This window comes from Oculina patagonica, chromosome 9, assembly GCF_052425735.1.
Source record: "Oculina patagonica isolate OP01 chromosome 9, crgOcupat, whole genome shotgun sequence".
Classification (NCBI taxonomy): Eukaryota; Metazoa; Cnidaria; class Anthozoa; order Scleractinia; family Oculinidae; genus Oculina; species Oculina patagonica.
Window position 1 is genome coordinate 23643307 of NC_135766.1, and position 11745 is coordinate 23655051.

The window sequence follows — 11745 nt, forward strand, 5'->3', positions numbered from 1 at the left end:
ATTCTCATGAGTTATCCAAGAATCTTTGGACACAAAAATAATGGTAAGAAACAACATATTAAGAGGAAACTTGCGTATTTAATTTGCTACTTTTAGTGGTGAGCAAAATTTCACTATTGTGACCATATGTCAACTGGAAACAAGTTTCAATTCACAAATTATCCAAAAAATCTGTTCTCTTGAAATGCTGATTGACCATCTGACCAACACTATGAGCTATATTCATATGAAATTTCTATGAAATCTGAAGTGACCTGTAGAACACACCAAATTAAAGACTGATTTTTATGGGGCATGAAATTTCCATGAAATTTAAACTTACAATTTCATGACCCATGTAAAAGCATATATTCTTTTGGAGTTATGAATTTCATGGATCATAAATTTCCATGAAAGTATTGCTTATAATTAAGACATGACACCATGAAATATTCTTAACGCCTTCATGAATTATGGGTCATCAATAAATTTTTATTAAGAAAACTACAACAGCTGAGCGGTATCTTGGCTTACATAAGTTTGAATCGATGAGCTTTGTTTGTATTCTATTGAAAATATACATATTTTTGCTGTTCTGAACAACCTGCATTTGTGTAAAATAATGCCAAATGACACCATTTAGCCTTGTGTACAACTAGTTTAATAAAATCACACAAGTTTATTTAGTTTTGGAATCTATTAAGTGGCAAAACAGTCTTATCCTGTTATGTTGACATTCTCTCTTATATTGCCCATGAGCACTGCCTTCGTCCTGAAATTAAAAAGATAAAGATAATCGATTTCGGAAGTTTGTTACCTTGGTGGTGGACAAAACACTGACCCCCAGTCCATGGACTACCCCCATGGACTACCCAAATGGACTACCTAAAATGGACTACCCCTAAAAAATGGACTACCCCTTAAAGTACTATTCCGAGTGTGTACCACTTACTGAGCTGTTGTTATACGGACATCATTTGCACTTACGTCTTACCTTGTTTTTTTTTTCAAGCCGTACGTATCCCTCTAGCCGCCATTTTGAATATATTATACTAAATGAACATCCGCTGATCATGAAAGCATAGACTCAAATCAAGCAATCAATCTATTGTTAAAACGGCAGCTCCATTCTAAACCACGGTTCAAAACTCGAATGTTGAGTGGATTATCGTCTGGTTTCACACGACAGACACATTGCAGAAATTTGCTTATTTTCGCTACACGAAATAAATGAACAGACGGTTTGTTTTCACGTTCGCCATTTGCTTATTTCAACACTCCCATAATCCAGGCATAGTCAATCGATAGAAATCGATATCGGAAATCAATCGATACAATCGATATCTATCGATATCAATCACCGATTGATATCGATTAAAATCAGTAATCGATAACAATCGAACTCACAGAAAAAATTATTATTGATTGTTATCGATTGAGAAAATCGATAATAATCGACAGTGATCGATAACAATGACAATCACTACTAAACCCAAGGAGCCTCTGGAGGTGTATTCGTTTAAAACATATTCTAAAGATCGCGTTACTATTTAGTAACAATACGAGACCGGCGTTCAAATGATGAAACATTTTATTAATTCAGCATCTAGTCCTGTCTGGGGTCGAGGCAGAATATTCATCAAGATTCTCGTGTTTTGGGGTTTTAAAATATTTTGACTAGTCCATTCAAACCAGGCAGCCCTTAGAGCGCTGTCGATTGCATCTCCATTATGGCATTCTTGCATGGGTGAAAGTTCAACTCGATCCTATATATGCACGGACATTGTAGCCCTCCCGAACGATTCCATCTTTTTTCTTTATACATGTACAATGTATTATGACGTTGTTATAGCGAGACTAGAGGGTTGCGCACCGCTACTTTGGCCGCAACTTCTTCTTCTTATTTTGAATCGCGCTGGTAATTGCATTACATATCCACGATTGAAGGACTCAATAGAACCATAAAACAACATCGTGTCCATGTTTAACATGTAAGAATTGACATAAATAACTTCCGATAAAAATCGATAACAACCAATAACAATCGATTAACCAATCCTTATCGATTTCCGATGTCAATCGAACTCACAACTTTTTTTCTTTATCGATTCCTATCGAGTGGTATCGGAAATCGATATCAATCTTCGATTGATATCGATTGCTATTGATTGTTATCGATTATCGGTTTATCGATTGACTACGCCTGGCATAATAGCAAAAAAGAGGCAAGAAATTTTGAGTACTGAAGAGGCTAAAGAAATTCTACTGGCAGGAGAGAAACGTACCGGGAAATATGTCTGACCCGGTTTTTATTGTCATGTAAATTAGGGTCACGTTTGTCAAGTTCTCATGTGCCTGCTGCTGGAGGCCAGATACAGTTGAATCCCGATAACTCGAAATCGAAAGAGGTTCGAGATATCGGGAGTCCGAGTTAGCGAGGGTAATATTAGTAAAAAAATCACCAGTGGAGGGTATTCGGAGAAAGTTCGAGTTTAGCAGGAGGTTCGAGTTATAGAGATTCGACTGTAATGAAATCAACAACATTTTGAGCCAGAGTGAACATGTTGGTTCGAGACTCCACTGCAACTCCAAGAATGGAAGACTTATGCAACAGAAAGAAAAACAAATTTTAAAGTTCCTCACAATTGGTGTAGTGACAGTACTTTGCCGTAACATACGAGCAGGCTTTCAGCAGGAAAAAGGATAACTTTGTCGAGGTACCGGTAAGTCAACTTTTATGTTTACAGCCTTGCTCCTCTTTTACCATCAAGTCACGTTTGTAAGCAGTTTGCATGGTTAGTCCGCATTTTGTACCGTAGTCCGTATTTTTTACCTAGTCCGCAGATTGAGTCCGCATTTTATACCTCAGTCCGTAGTCCATGTTTTTTACTAACTGGAGCTAGCTCTGCGCGACCTGAGCATGAGTCTTCGCTTTTTGAGGTCAGCAGATGTATAGTGTAATTTATTCAAAATGGCGGCTAAAGTTGTCGAAAGTAACCGAAGTAAGTGCAAATTATGTGCGTATAACAACAGCTCAGTAAGTAGTACACACTCGGAATAGTACTTTAAGGGGTAGTCCATTTTTTTAGGGGTAGTCCATTTTAGGTAGTCCATTTGGGTAGTCCATGGGGGTAGTCCATGGACTGGGGGTCAGTGTTTTGTCCACCACCTGTTACCTTAGTGTAAAATAGTGTAAAATGCGGCTGTTACAGCTATAAGATTTCACCATTTGGATTTGCAGCATTGCTTCTTTGCGAGTGTCTGATCTAGTACAAGAAACTCACCATCCTAGCCTTTGATGTTAATTTAACGCTTAAAATCGTTTCTAGCATCAATAGGTTTAACAAATTTTATAATTTAAGGCGCAAAGATTTCTGTTTACCTGCTGAAAAACTGCAGGGATTGGCCTGTAAAAGTTGTGTGGACTGCAGCACCGCATGTTCTTGGTTGATCATTGTCTTGCCAACGAAAATCCAAACTTTTCAACCTTTCAGAATTTGAACTGATTGGAATAACCAAGGGCATCTTGATTTGTGGCTACATGTCCAGCTTTATAGTACAAGCGTATTATAAACTAAGTAAAACACTGTGTTTCTCTTCTGAAAATAGAGTACAGCAACACTCCGCCATGTTGAATCCATCCCATGATGCTTTGGGAATTATGTTAAAATGGTACTTTTGACCAGCGGATTGTCATTCCAAAAGTCGTTTTTTTCTGGCGGTAATGTTGAATCGATCTAGACTGTCTCTTAGTTGTATTTATCATGAGATTCCCTTCAAAATTGTACGTAAAAGATCAAGTAAGGATCGTAAATGTTTCAGAGAATGGAAAGCAACTACGGGCAAGTAAGTATTAGTGTAGTTCAAGAAGAAGACCATCAAATCCTACCCAGCGATCGAGCACTTAATTACGTAACTGAAGTTGATCGTCGACTTAAGCTTACATTTGTAAAACAAACTTTAAGCTTATATCAGCACTGATTTTTTGATATATTTATTCAGCTGAAAAACTAAAAGAAAGGTACTGCTCCTTGAATGTTTTGAACACTTGTAACTTACGAAATTCGTATACACAATCACTGGTGATGCGCTTTTCTAAAGACTTAAAAGTAAGATTATTACCGACCTTGTATGTTGCTTTGTATTTTATTACAGCTTTTGAACTTCCAATGAAAGCAGGATAGCTTGAAAAAACAGAGTTACTCAATGAACGCTAAGTGTAAAGAATGTTATGTTAAAACAAGGTTATGATTTTTTTTTTCTTTATATGAATCTGTAGAATATTTGTGAATTACGTCTGTTTAGAAACCCTTTCTTTTCATGTTTGACACATTTGGTATGAGCTGAGCTTTTAATTGCAATGCAAGTTTATTTTTTGTGTTATTGTTATAGAAATAATACTTTGTTGTTAAACATTAAACATTTCAATGAGAAAATGAATGTAACTTGTGAAACAATATCTGACTGACTTTAGAGAACTTTGGTATGTTTCTTTGTATAATTTTATTGTTTATGGACTATATATTGATGGCATATTCATGGGGTGCAGCAGTGATTATTCACCCCATGAAAGTAACGGAGGGCCGGATTTCATGGGCCATAATAATGCTGTGAAAAGGCCATGAAAGTAGTGGGAAAATTTTCATGGGCCATGAAAAACTCCCCGATCAGGGGTTTTTAATGGGCCATGAATTTTGTATCCCATTGAATTCCCATGAATTTTCACACCATGAAAATCTGGTAGTGAGTTTCATGGCTTTGCTTTCTAAACCATGAAAATCTCATGAAATTAATTAATGGCATTTTCATGGATTTTTAATGACTTTTCTTTTCAGACTGGAAATTTCATGCCCATTAAACGGGAGTTTTTAAGGGGATTTTCATGGCATTTTTAATGGAAATTTCATGGGTCCATTCCATGAAAAACCCCTGAATTTAAGCCATGAAAAAGCTGTTAAAAAGTCATGAAAAACCTGTGATTTTCCCATGAAAATATTCACAGGATTTTAATGGGTTTTGGTTTCCTAGTGACCGTAGAGCCGTAGAGTTTAGAATGAAAACGTTAGGGTGTAGAAGCGTAGAGTTTAGAATGAAAACGTTAGTGTGTAGAAGCGTAGAGTTTAGAATGAAAACGTAGAGCCGTAGAGTTTAGAATGAAAACGTTAGGGTGTAGAAGCGTAGAGTTTAGAATGAAAACGCAGGGCCGTAGAATCGTAGAGTTTAGAATGAAAACGTAGAGCTGTAGAACCGTAGAGTTTAGAATAAAAACGTTAGGGTGTAGAAGCGTAGAGTTTAGAATGAAAACGTTAGGGTGTAGAAGCGTAGAGTTTAGAATGAAAACGCAGGGCCGTAGAATCGTAGAGTTTAGAATGAAAATGTAGAGCGGTAGAAGTGTAGAGTTTAAAAAGAAAACGTAGAGCCGTAGAACCGTAGAGTTTAGAATGAAAACGTAGAGCTTTGAAGTGAAGAGTTTAGAAAGAAAACGTAAAGCATTGATAACGAAAAGTTTAGAATAAAAACGCCTGTACTAATCTACGGCTATACGAATTTTCAAGAGCTACTGTCTTATCTGTGAGAACTGTACTAAGTAGAAGCGTAGAGCTCTACGAAAATCTCTACGCCTATTCGGACCTCATAAAACGTGCCGGGTATAAGTTCCTGATATATATATTTTCTTCGACCGTTGAATATTCACTCACGCTTGCGATCCACGCATGCGCAGTTTAATACTTCGCTAGTTTTAAATCTATCTTCCCGATGAGCGCTGAAGACGAATCTTCCACATGCATCTTCTGCTCCAGTTCTCCCATCAGGGGGAACAACTACTGGCAATCAACCTGACGGCGCAGTAGTGCACCAGGTTTTTTCGCTGTTCGAGGACTACATTGAAAATAAGTTGGAGATCGAACGGAAAAGCAAGATCAACAAGGAGGTGGTCCATTTTAAGTTCAAAGGAGACTAAAAGCAGTTCGAGCTCAATGCTGCGATAGATTCCATTTTGGAAAATATTGAATCAGAAAGCCAGCGAGGTCAACCGAATCAAGAGCGCATCCGACATCTTGCACAGGACAGTAGGCAACTCACTTGAAAGAGGTAGAAGCTGATAAAGATCGCCGATAAGAGCAGAGATGTTTGACAAGTTGTCGCTGGATACGAGTATGACGAGCTTGCGTCGGGATCAGAAGACACAAAACGTCTTAAGAAACCTAGGAAGGCGGCTGGTCGCAAACGCCGCCAGGAACAGCATGCGGCCATCGATTGCGGAAAATAACAGAGTTTTGGTGGTAGTGTTGCCAATAAGCTTTTTCGCGGTAAGACCTAATTATTCATCCAATGCCTCATATACTTTGTGATTTCTCATAATCTGGATCCGCTTGCGAATCCTGCCATACTTCTTGTTTGCCTGATTGTTTACGGGAATTTAAGGGTAAAATAATTTACGTTCGGTTGAGCGAAGCGAATTAGAACGTAAATGTATTTTCCGCTGGTATTCAGAGTAATTAGTTATGCTAAAATTCTTTTGCACTTGGTGTCGCACGTTTACGTGCGATATACAACCTGTGATTGGTTAGTTCCTGATATATTTTCTTCGACCGTTGAATATTCACTCACGCTTGCGATCCACGCAGTTTAATACTTCGCTACATAACCCACCCTCCCACCCAGCTTACTGCAGTCTTTGTTATTTTTCGTTTGTAGACCGAATGGATGCTCGTTACGAAGGCTTCAGACGCTTCATATGTGTGAAGTACAGCCACTGGGCCAAAGATTGCTAATCTGCCTTCTGGCCAGGATCATACAGTTACCAATCCAATAGTAATCCTCCTTCCCAGGACCTTCCTACAATAAGTCAACAGGAATTCAGTAAAACCAGTCAGCTATTAAGTGTTTAAGAGGACAAGCGCAGGTATAAGGAATTGTAGAAAAAATTTATTTAGTGGAAACTAAAGTGTATGTTCCTAAAACGTAAAGGGCAATCTCAGGGCTCTCATTGACTTTTGGAAATCTATCGGCGCTCCTTATTTCATCTTATGTATAATTGAAACGGTTGTAATTACCATTGCCCAGTTTACCTGAGCTCGTAAACTGGAAATAACAAGTTTGCCGGACTCAATGCTGATTTCGAGGACCAAGCCAATCATGAGCTTGTTCTTTCTGGTCGTGTTTGTGAAGGGTCCCATTAAGCCTTGGTAGTTAACCCTAGCCTTTATCTGTGTCAATAATACTATGTGGTAAAGTGGTTAATTTTTGACTTACGCATGCCACGCAAGTGTCTAGTTAAGCAATGGTAAAATACGAAGACTGGAAGCTTGCTCGTGCTTATTTTTTCAAGGATTCGTACGTGTTTTCCTTCCATCTTAAGCGGGTATCGTCATGTTGAAATTTTACAGGAACATCAACTTTCCTGGGATTTTCCTAGCGAGCACCTGATTCCGGGCGTTAAGTATTTTATGCCTTTACCGTCCTTCCGTTCGGGTTGTCCACCGCCTTTTCTGTATTCACAAAGCTCTTAAAAACCTTCGAGATACACTGGAAATTACAGGGTATTTCTATAGCCATTTTTAATTTATAGATGACGGTTGGGCCACAGTTAAAGAAGGACAGGGCTGTCGCATTACGACGTAAGCTGTAAGAAAGGATTTGACTAGTGCAGGATTTATAATCGGTATGGGAACCCACCCATAATTTAACTTGTTAGGTATCACTTGGAATTCGGTTTTGGGCACTTGGAAAATCGTAGACAAAGATTACTAAGATTTTGACACCATTAATCAATTATCGACGCGGCGTTTTTGGTCTGCGAGAAGTTTGGCTTCCTTTATGGGGCAAGTTATTTTCACTGGACTTTTTGTTGGTAACATTGCTAGAATGATGATGATGATGATGATGATGATGATGATAATGATGATTTTGATGATGATTTTGATGATGATGATGATGATGATGTCGATGATTTTGATGATGATGATGATGTCAATGATTTTGATGATGATGATGATGATGATGATTATTATTATTTTTATGACTAGACATTGCGTCATGTTCACCTTGTGCAATGACCATTGGGATTTAGAATTTCGCCAAGATGATTACTACAAGAAGCTAAGGAATTGTATTTTTGGAAAAGTAATCTCATGAATATTAACAGCAGTCACTGTTTTGTGAGTACATGTGCTAGCTATTCTGTCGCGAGCGTTACCGGTTGCGGTTCTGTTATTGGTTTTATAGCGGTTATGTGTGCCAGATAATGTGAGCAGAGTTTAAAGGCTTGCAGAGCTCTATGTAGAGGGAATTATATGCAATCGAATTTTCCTTACAATAATTTGCTCCAGTGCTTTTAAGGACACATGCCAATGATTTATGATAATTAAGCCGCTGCCTCAACCATTGAATTGGGCTGTATGGAATTAGAGTTTCGCAGAATGGCGAGAAGTGTCTTCGATATTTGTATTCAGTCACGGATCTACTTTAAGTACAATGGACTCTAATCAACAGACCGTTTATATAAGTCGCTTATTGGACACTTATGATTGGTACACTATCGATGATTTATTTTCTGTCTCTGGATGCACGTTTGGGACCGCATTCTGTAGACTGTTTCGCAAGTTATTATAAACTTAAGCTACCCAGATTCTTTTCTTGGTTTTGGAATCCCAATACGGCTGGAGTTTACTTATTAATTCAACCTCACAGGGGAGAGAACTGTTAGGTTTTGGGTGGCCCCGCCTGTTTCTATCGTCCCGACGGTTCCACATTACATGAAGTGTCTAAGGCTGTTGGTTCTACCCTTTTTGGCCTTCGGCTCATTATTGGCCTTTTGTTACGAATTAGTATCCGCTAAAAGCATGTATGTTGGAAAACAGTCCCTCACCCGTGGTAGGAATCTTAATCCCCTTTTGCATCCCAGCACTTTTAAAGGGGTATGTACACGACATTGCCCTTGGAATAGAATTTCTTGACTAAAGCTTTGCCTAAGGAAGCAGGCACTTGCCACAACCGACGGTGACAGCATCTACACATTGTTTATATTTTGATTAGCATCCGTGTTTTGCTTCAATTGACTCAGTGGCTTTTTCATGTAAATGGTGACTGCACCTGTTTATGATATCGTTTGGGCGTTGGTCTTACTGGAGGGTGACTGCACCTGTTTGAATGTATGAGGTAATCAGTTCTGATCTTGTAGGCACTGGCCTTATAGTAAGGTGGCATTACTCACCTTGCTTTAGGTGACTGCACCTGTTATTGTTAATGTTTGGGCGCTGGCCTTAGTAGAGGGTGACTGCACCCGTTTGAATGTATGAGGTAATCAGTTCTGATCTTGTAGGCACCGGCCTTATTGAAAGGTGGCATTATTAGCGTTGCCATAGGTGACTGCACCTTCTTATTATGGGCGTTTAAATTTTGAAATACGTGATCTTCTATTTATGTACTGCACCAACCTTAAATTCCCCCCCCCTCCCCATTTACTTTAGAGTGTTTCCCTATTTTGTTTTTTCAGGTATTTAATTCAAGCAGAGCATTGGTGCCAGTCCTCTTTTGACCTTCATCGAACTTTGATCAGACCATAAGGGGGATGGCACAGTCTCCATCCAACTCTAGTTATGAAGGCGAAGCCTTTTTCTCAGATTATGAGACCATTTTTGATTCCTGCAACAAGGAAGATTCTAATTTAAAGGACCTTACGGTAGCTGCTTTATGTTCAGTTGCCTTCGCCGGATTTTTCCGTTGTATTTAGTTACGTAATATTGTTCCCAGCCATATTTAATTTTTTAGTGAGTACATAACGACGTTTGTGCCTCGTAGTAAGACCGAACTTTACAGGGAGGGTTAACTATGTTTATATCATTTAATCGGGAACTCGATACTGCCCCATTAGTGTTCTAAGAAGGTATATGCATTTAGTTGGTATTGATGCTAATAGAAATCTCCCTTTGCTTTATACCACTTGTTTTTCACAGGAGCAACGCAGTTATACGCTATGAGATGGAAAAAATCTCCTATATGTCATACAGGGAAATTCTTAGGTTTCAACCCGGACGACTACGGTATCCATAGCTTTAAGCTCCGTGGGGATAACGCCCATTCTTTCGGTTCCGAAAGGCACTTGAAAGTACATGGCAAATGGAAGACGGACGCTGCCAAAGATATTTAGGTCGAGAAAAGCCTCGATAACAGGCTACAAGTAACAAAGTATTAAGGACTTTAATTATGTTATGTTATCTAAGTTCTGATATTTCGTCCAGTAAGTTATACTGAAATGTAACCACTCATGTTTTTCTTACTGTAAAAAAAAAAAAAAAAAAAAGAGGTCGAAAATTTTTCTTTCTGCAAGTTGTAAAACATTTTAATAATGTATTAAACTGTCTGGATCCGCTTGCGAATCCTGCCATACTTCTTGTTTGCCTGATTGTTTACGGGAATTTAAGGGTAAAATAATTTACGTTCGGTTGAGCGAAGCGAATTAGAACGTAAACAATATAAGGCATGTGCAAAGCTACTAAATAAAAATTATTTAAAAACTTTCGCACATATAGAGTCAGATTGTACATTGAGACTAGGTCTCAGTTTGTGAATAAAAAACATTTCAAAAATAAGACAATCTAACTTCGTTTTACATTTCTTTAAAATAGAAAAATTCTTGGTTAGATCCTTAGGGGCCAAAGAATGTTCCTTGCGATAATGTTTTCCAATTGATGACGATGCGTTCTTGTGCTCATCGACGCGTTGGTGCAAGTGCGGCGCGTAAAACCAACATAACCTGCATCGCACAGGTCACATTTAGAATGATAAGTAAGGGATTGTTGGCTTACGACCGGCAGCTTGACTTCGAGGTATCTCAAAAGATATCTCAAGAGATATCTCAAAATACGCAAAGTCAAGCCATTTCTCACACATTTTTACCTTTTTGTAGCTATATATATCTATGCAAATTTTATATCTTACACTTCGGTCAAAACGTCGCTTATTTTTACCGTTAATTTTTATTGTGAAATAACATTTCCCTGTAAAAAAAAAAAACCCACAGGTCAATTTACAGACAATGAATGGAAATTTAAAAACTTAATTTCCAGCAAATCCAAAACAGTTAGAACTCAAATTGATCAGCAGATTGTTTTCCAGAATGTTTTTGAACAGTTTACAGCAGATAAATAATCACCCCATTTTATTGTCATTAAATTCAGTCAATCATAATTATGGCGACATCCAACGAACCACAAAAACAGAAACAAACAAAATGGATCACAATCTACCAATCACAACTGACAGACGTGACCTGTGGACTGAATGTTTCCTGAGAGATCCATTACTAGATAATTGACGGCAGCAAAAAGCGTAAACTATTGGTCTGGATTGAATTTCAGAGATTGCATATCACTAAAACAATAATGCAAAACTATTTGAAAAAATTGGATTCCCGCTTTTTGTATATACAGACAAGTGACTTAACACCACATTTGCCTCAATTCAGAATGGCATCTCTTGTTTGCATGATATAATGTCTGCTACAAACACAAATGCAGCAATGATACTCACTCGGCGATCTTTGGCTGAAGTGTTGTATGCAAGAACTGTTTCCGTCGTCACAACAAACAGAACTACACTGTCACTGGTCTGCTTAAAAGCAAGTCCTACAAAAAACAGAGTACTATGTAGTCAAATTACATAATATGAACAAATGTTGAGTTAACACCCATTTAAAATGATAAACTGACAAAACTTGTAAAAACAAATGGCCTTATAGGAAGATTTTATTCACAAAAAATG

At 38.1% G+C, this 11745-nt stretch overlaps 1 protein-coding gene and 1 long non-coding RNA gene across 3 annotated transcripts in view; both read right to left on the minus strand.

Moving 5' to 3' along the window:
- Window positions 1–11745, minus strand: part of LOC144666879 (vacuolar protein sorting-associated protein 11 homolog) — a 53719-nt gene that overhangs the window by 33080 nt on the left and 8894 nt on the right. For both annotated transcript variants that reach the window (XM_078528302.1, XM_078528301.1), the window contains exon 9: window positions 11515–11609. In XM_078528302.1, the coding sequence (XP_078384428.1) occupies window positions 11515–11609 (95 nt within the window). The remainder of the gene's footprint in view (window positions 1–11514; window positions 11610–11745) is intronic.
- LOC144666916 (uncharacterized) lies at window positions 625–3587 on the minus strand. The gene is made up of 2 exons (XR_013573248.1): window positions 3362–3587; window positions 625–751 (listed from the first exon to the last, which is right to left on the minus strand). It is a non-coding gene; the product is annotated as an uncharacterized LOC144666916 (long non-coding RNA).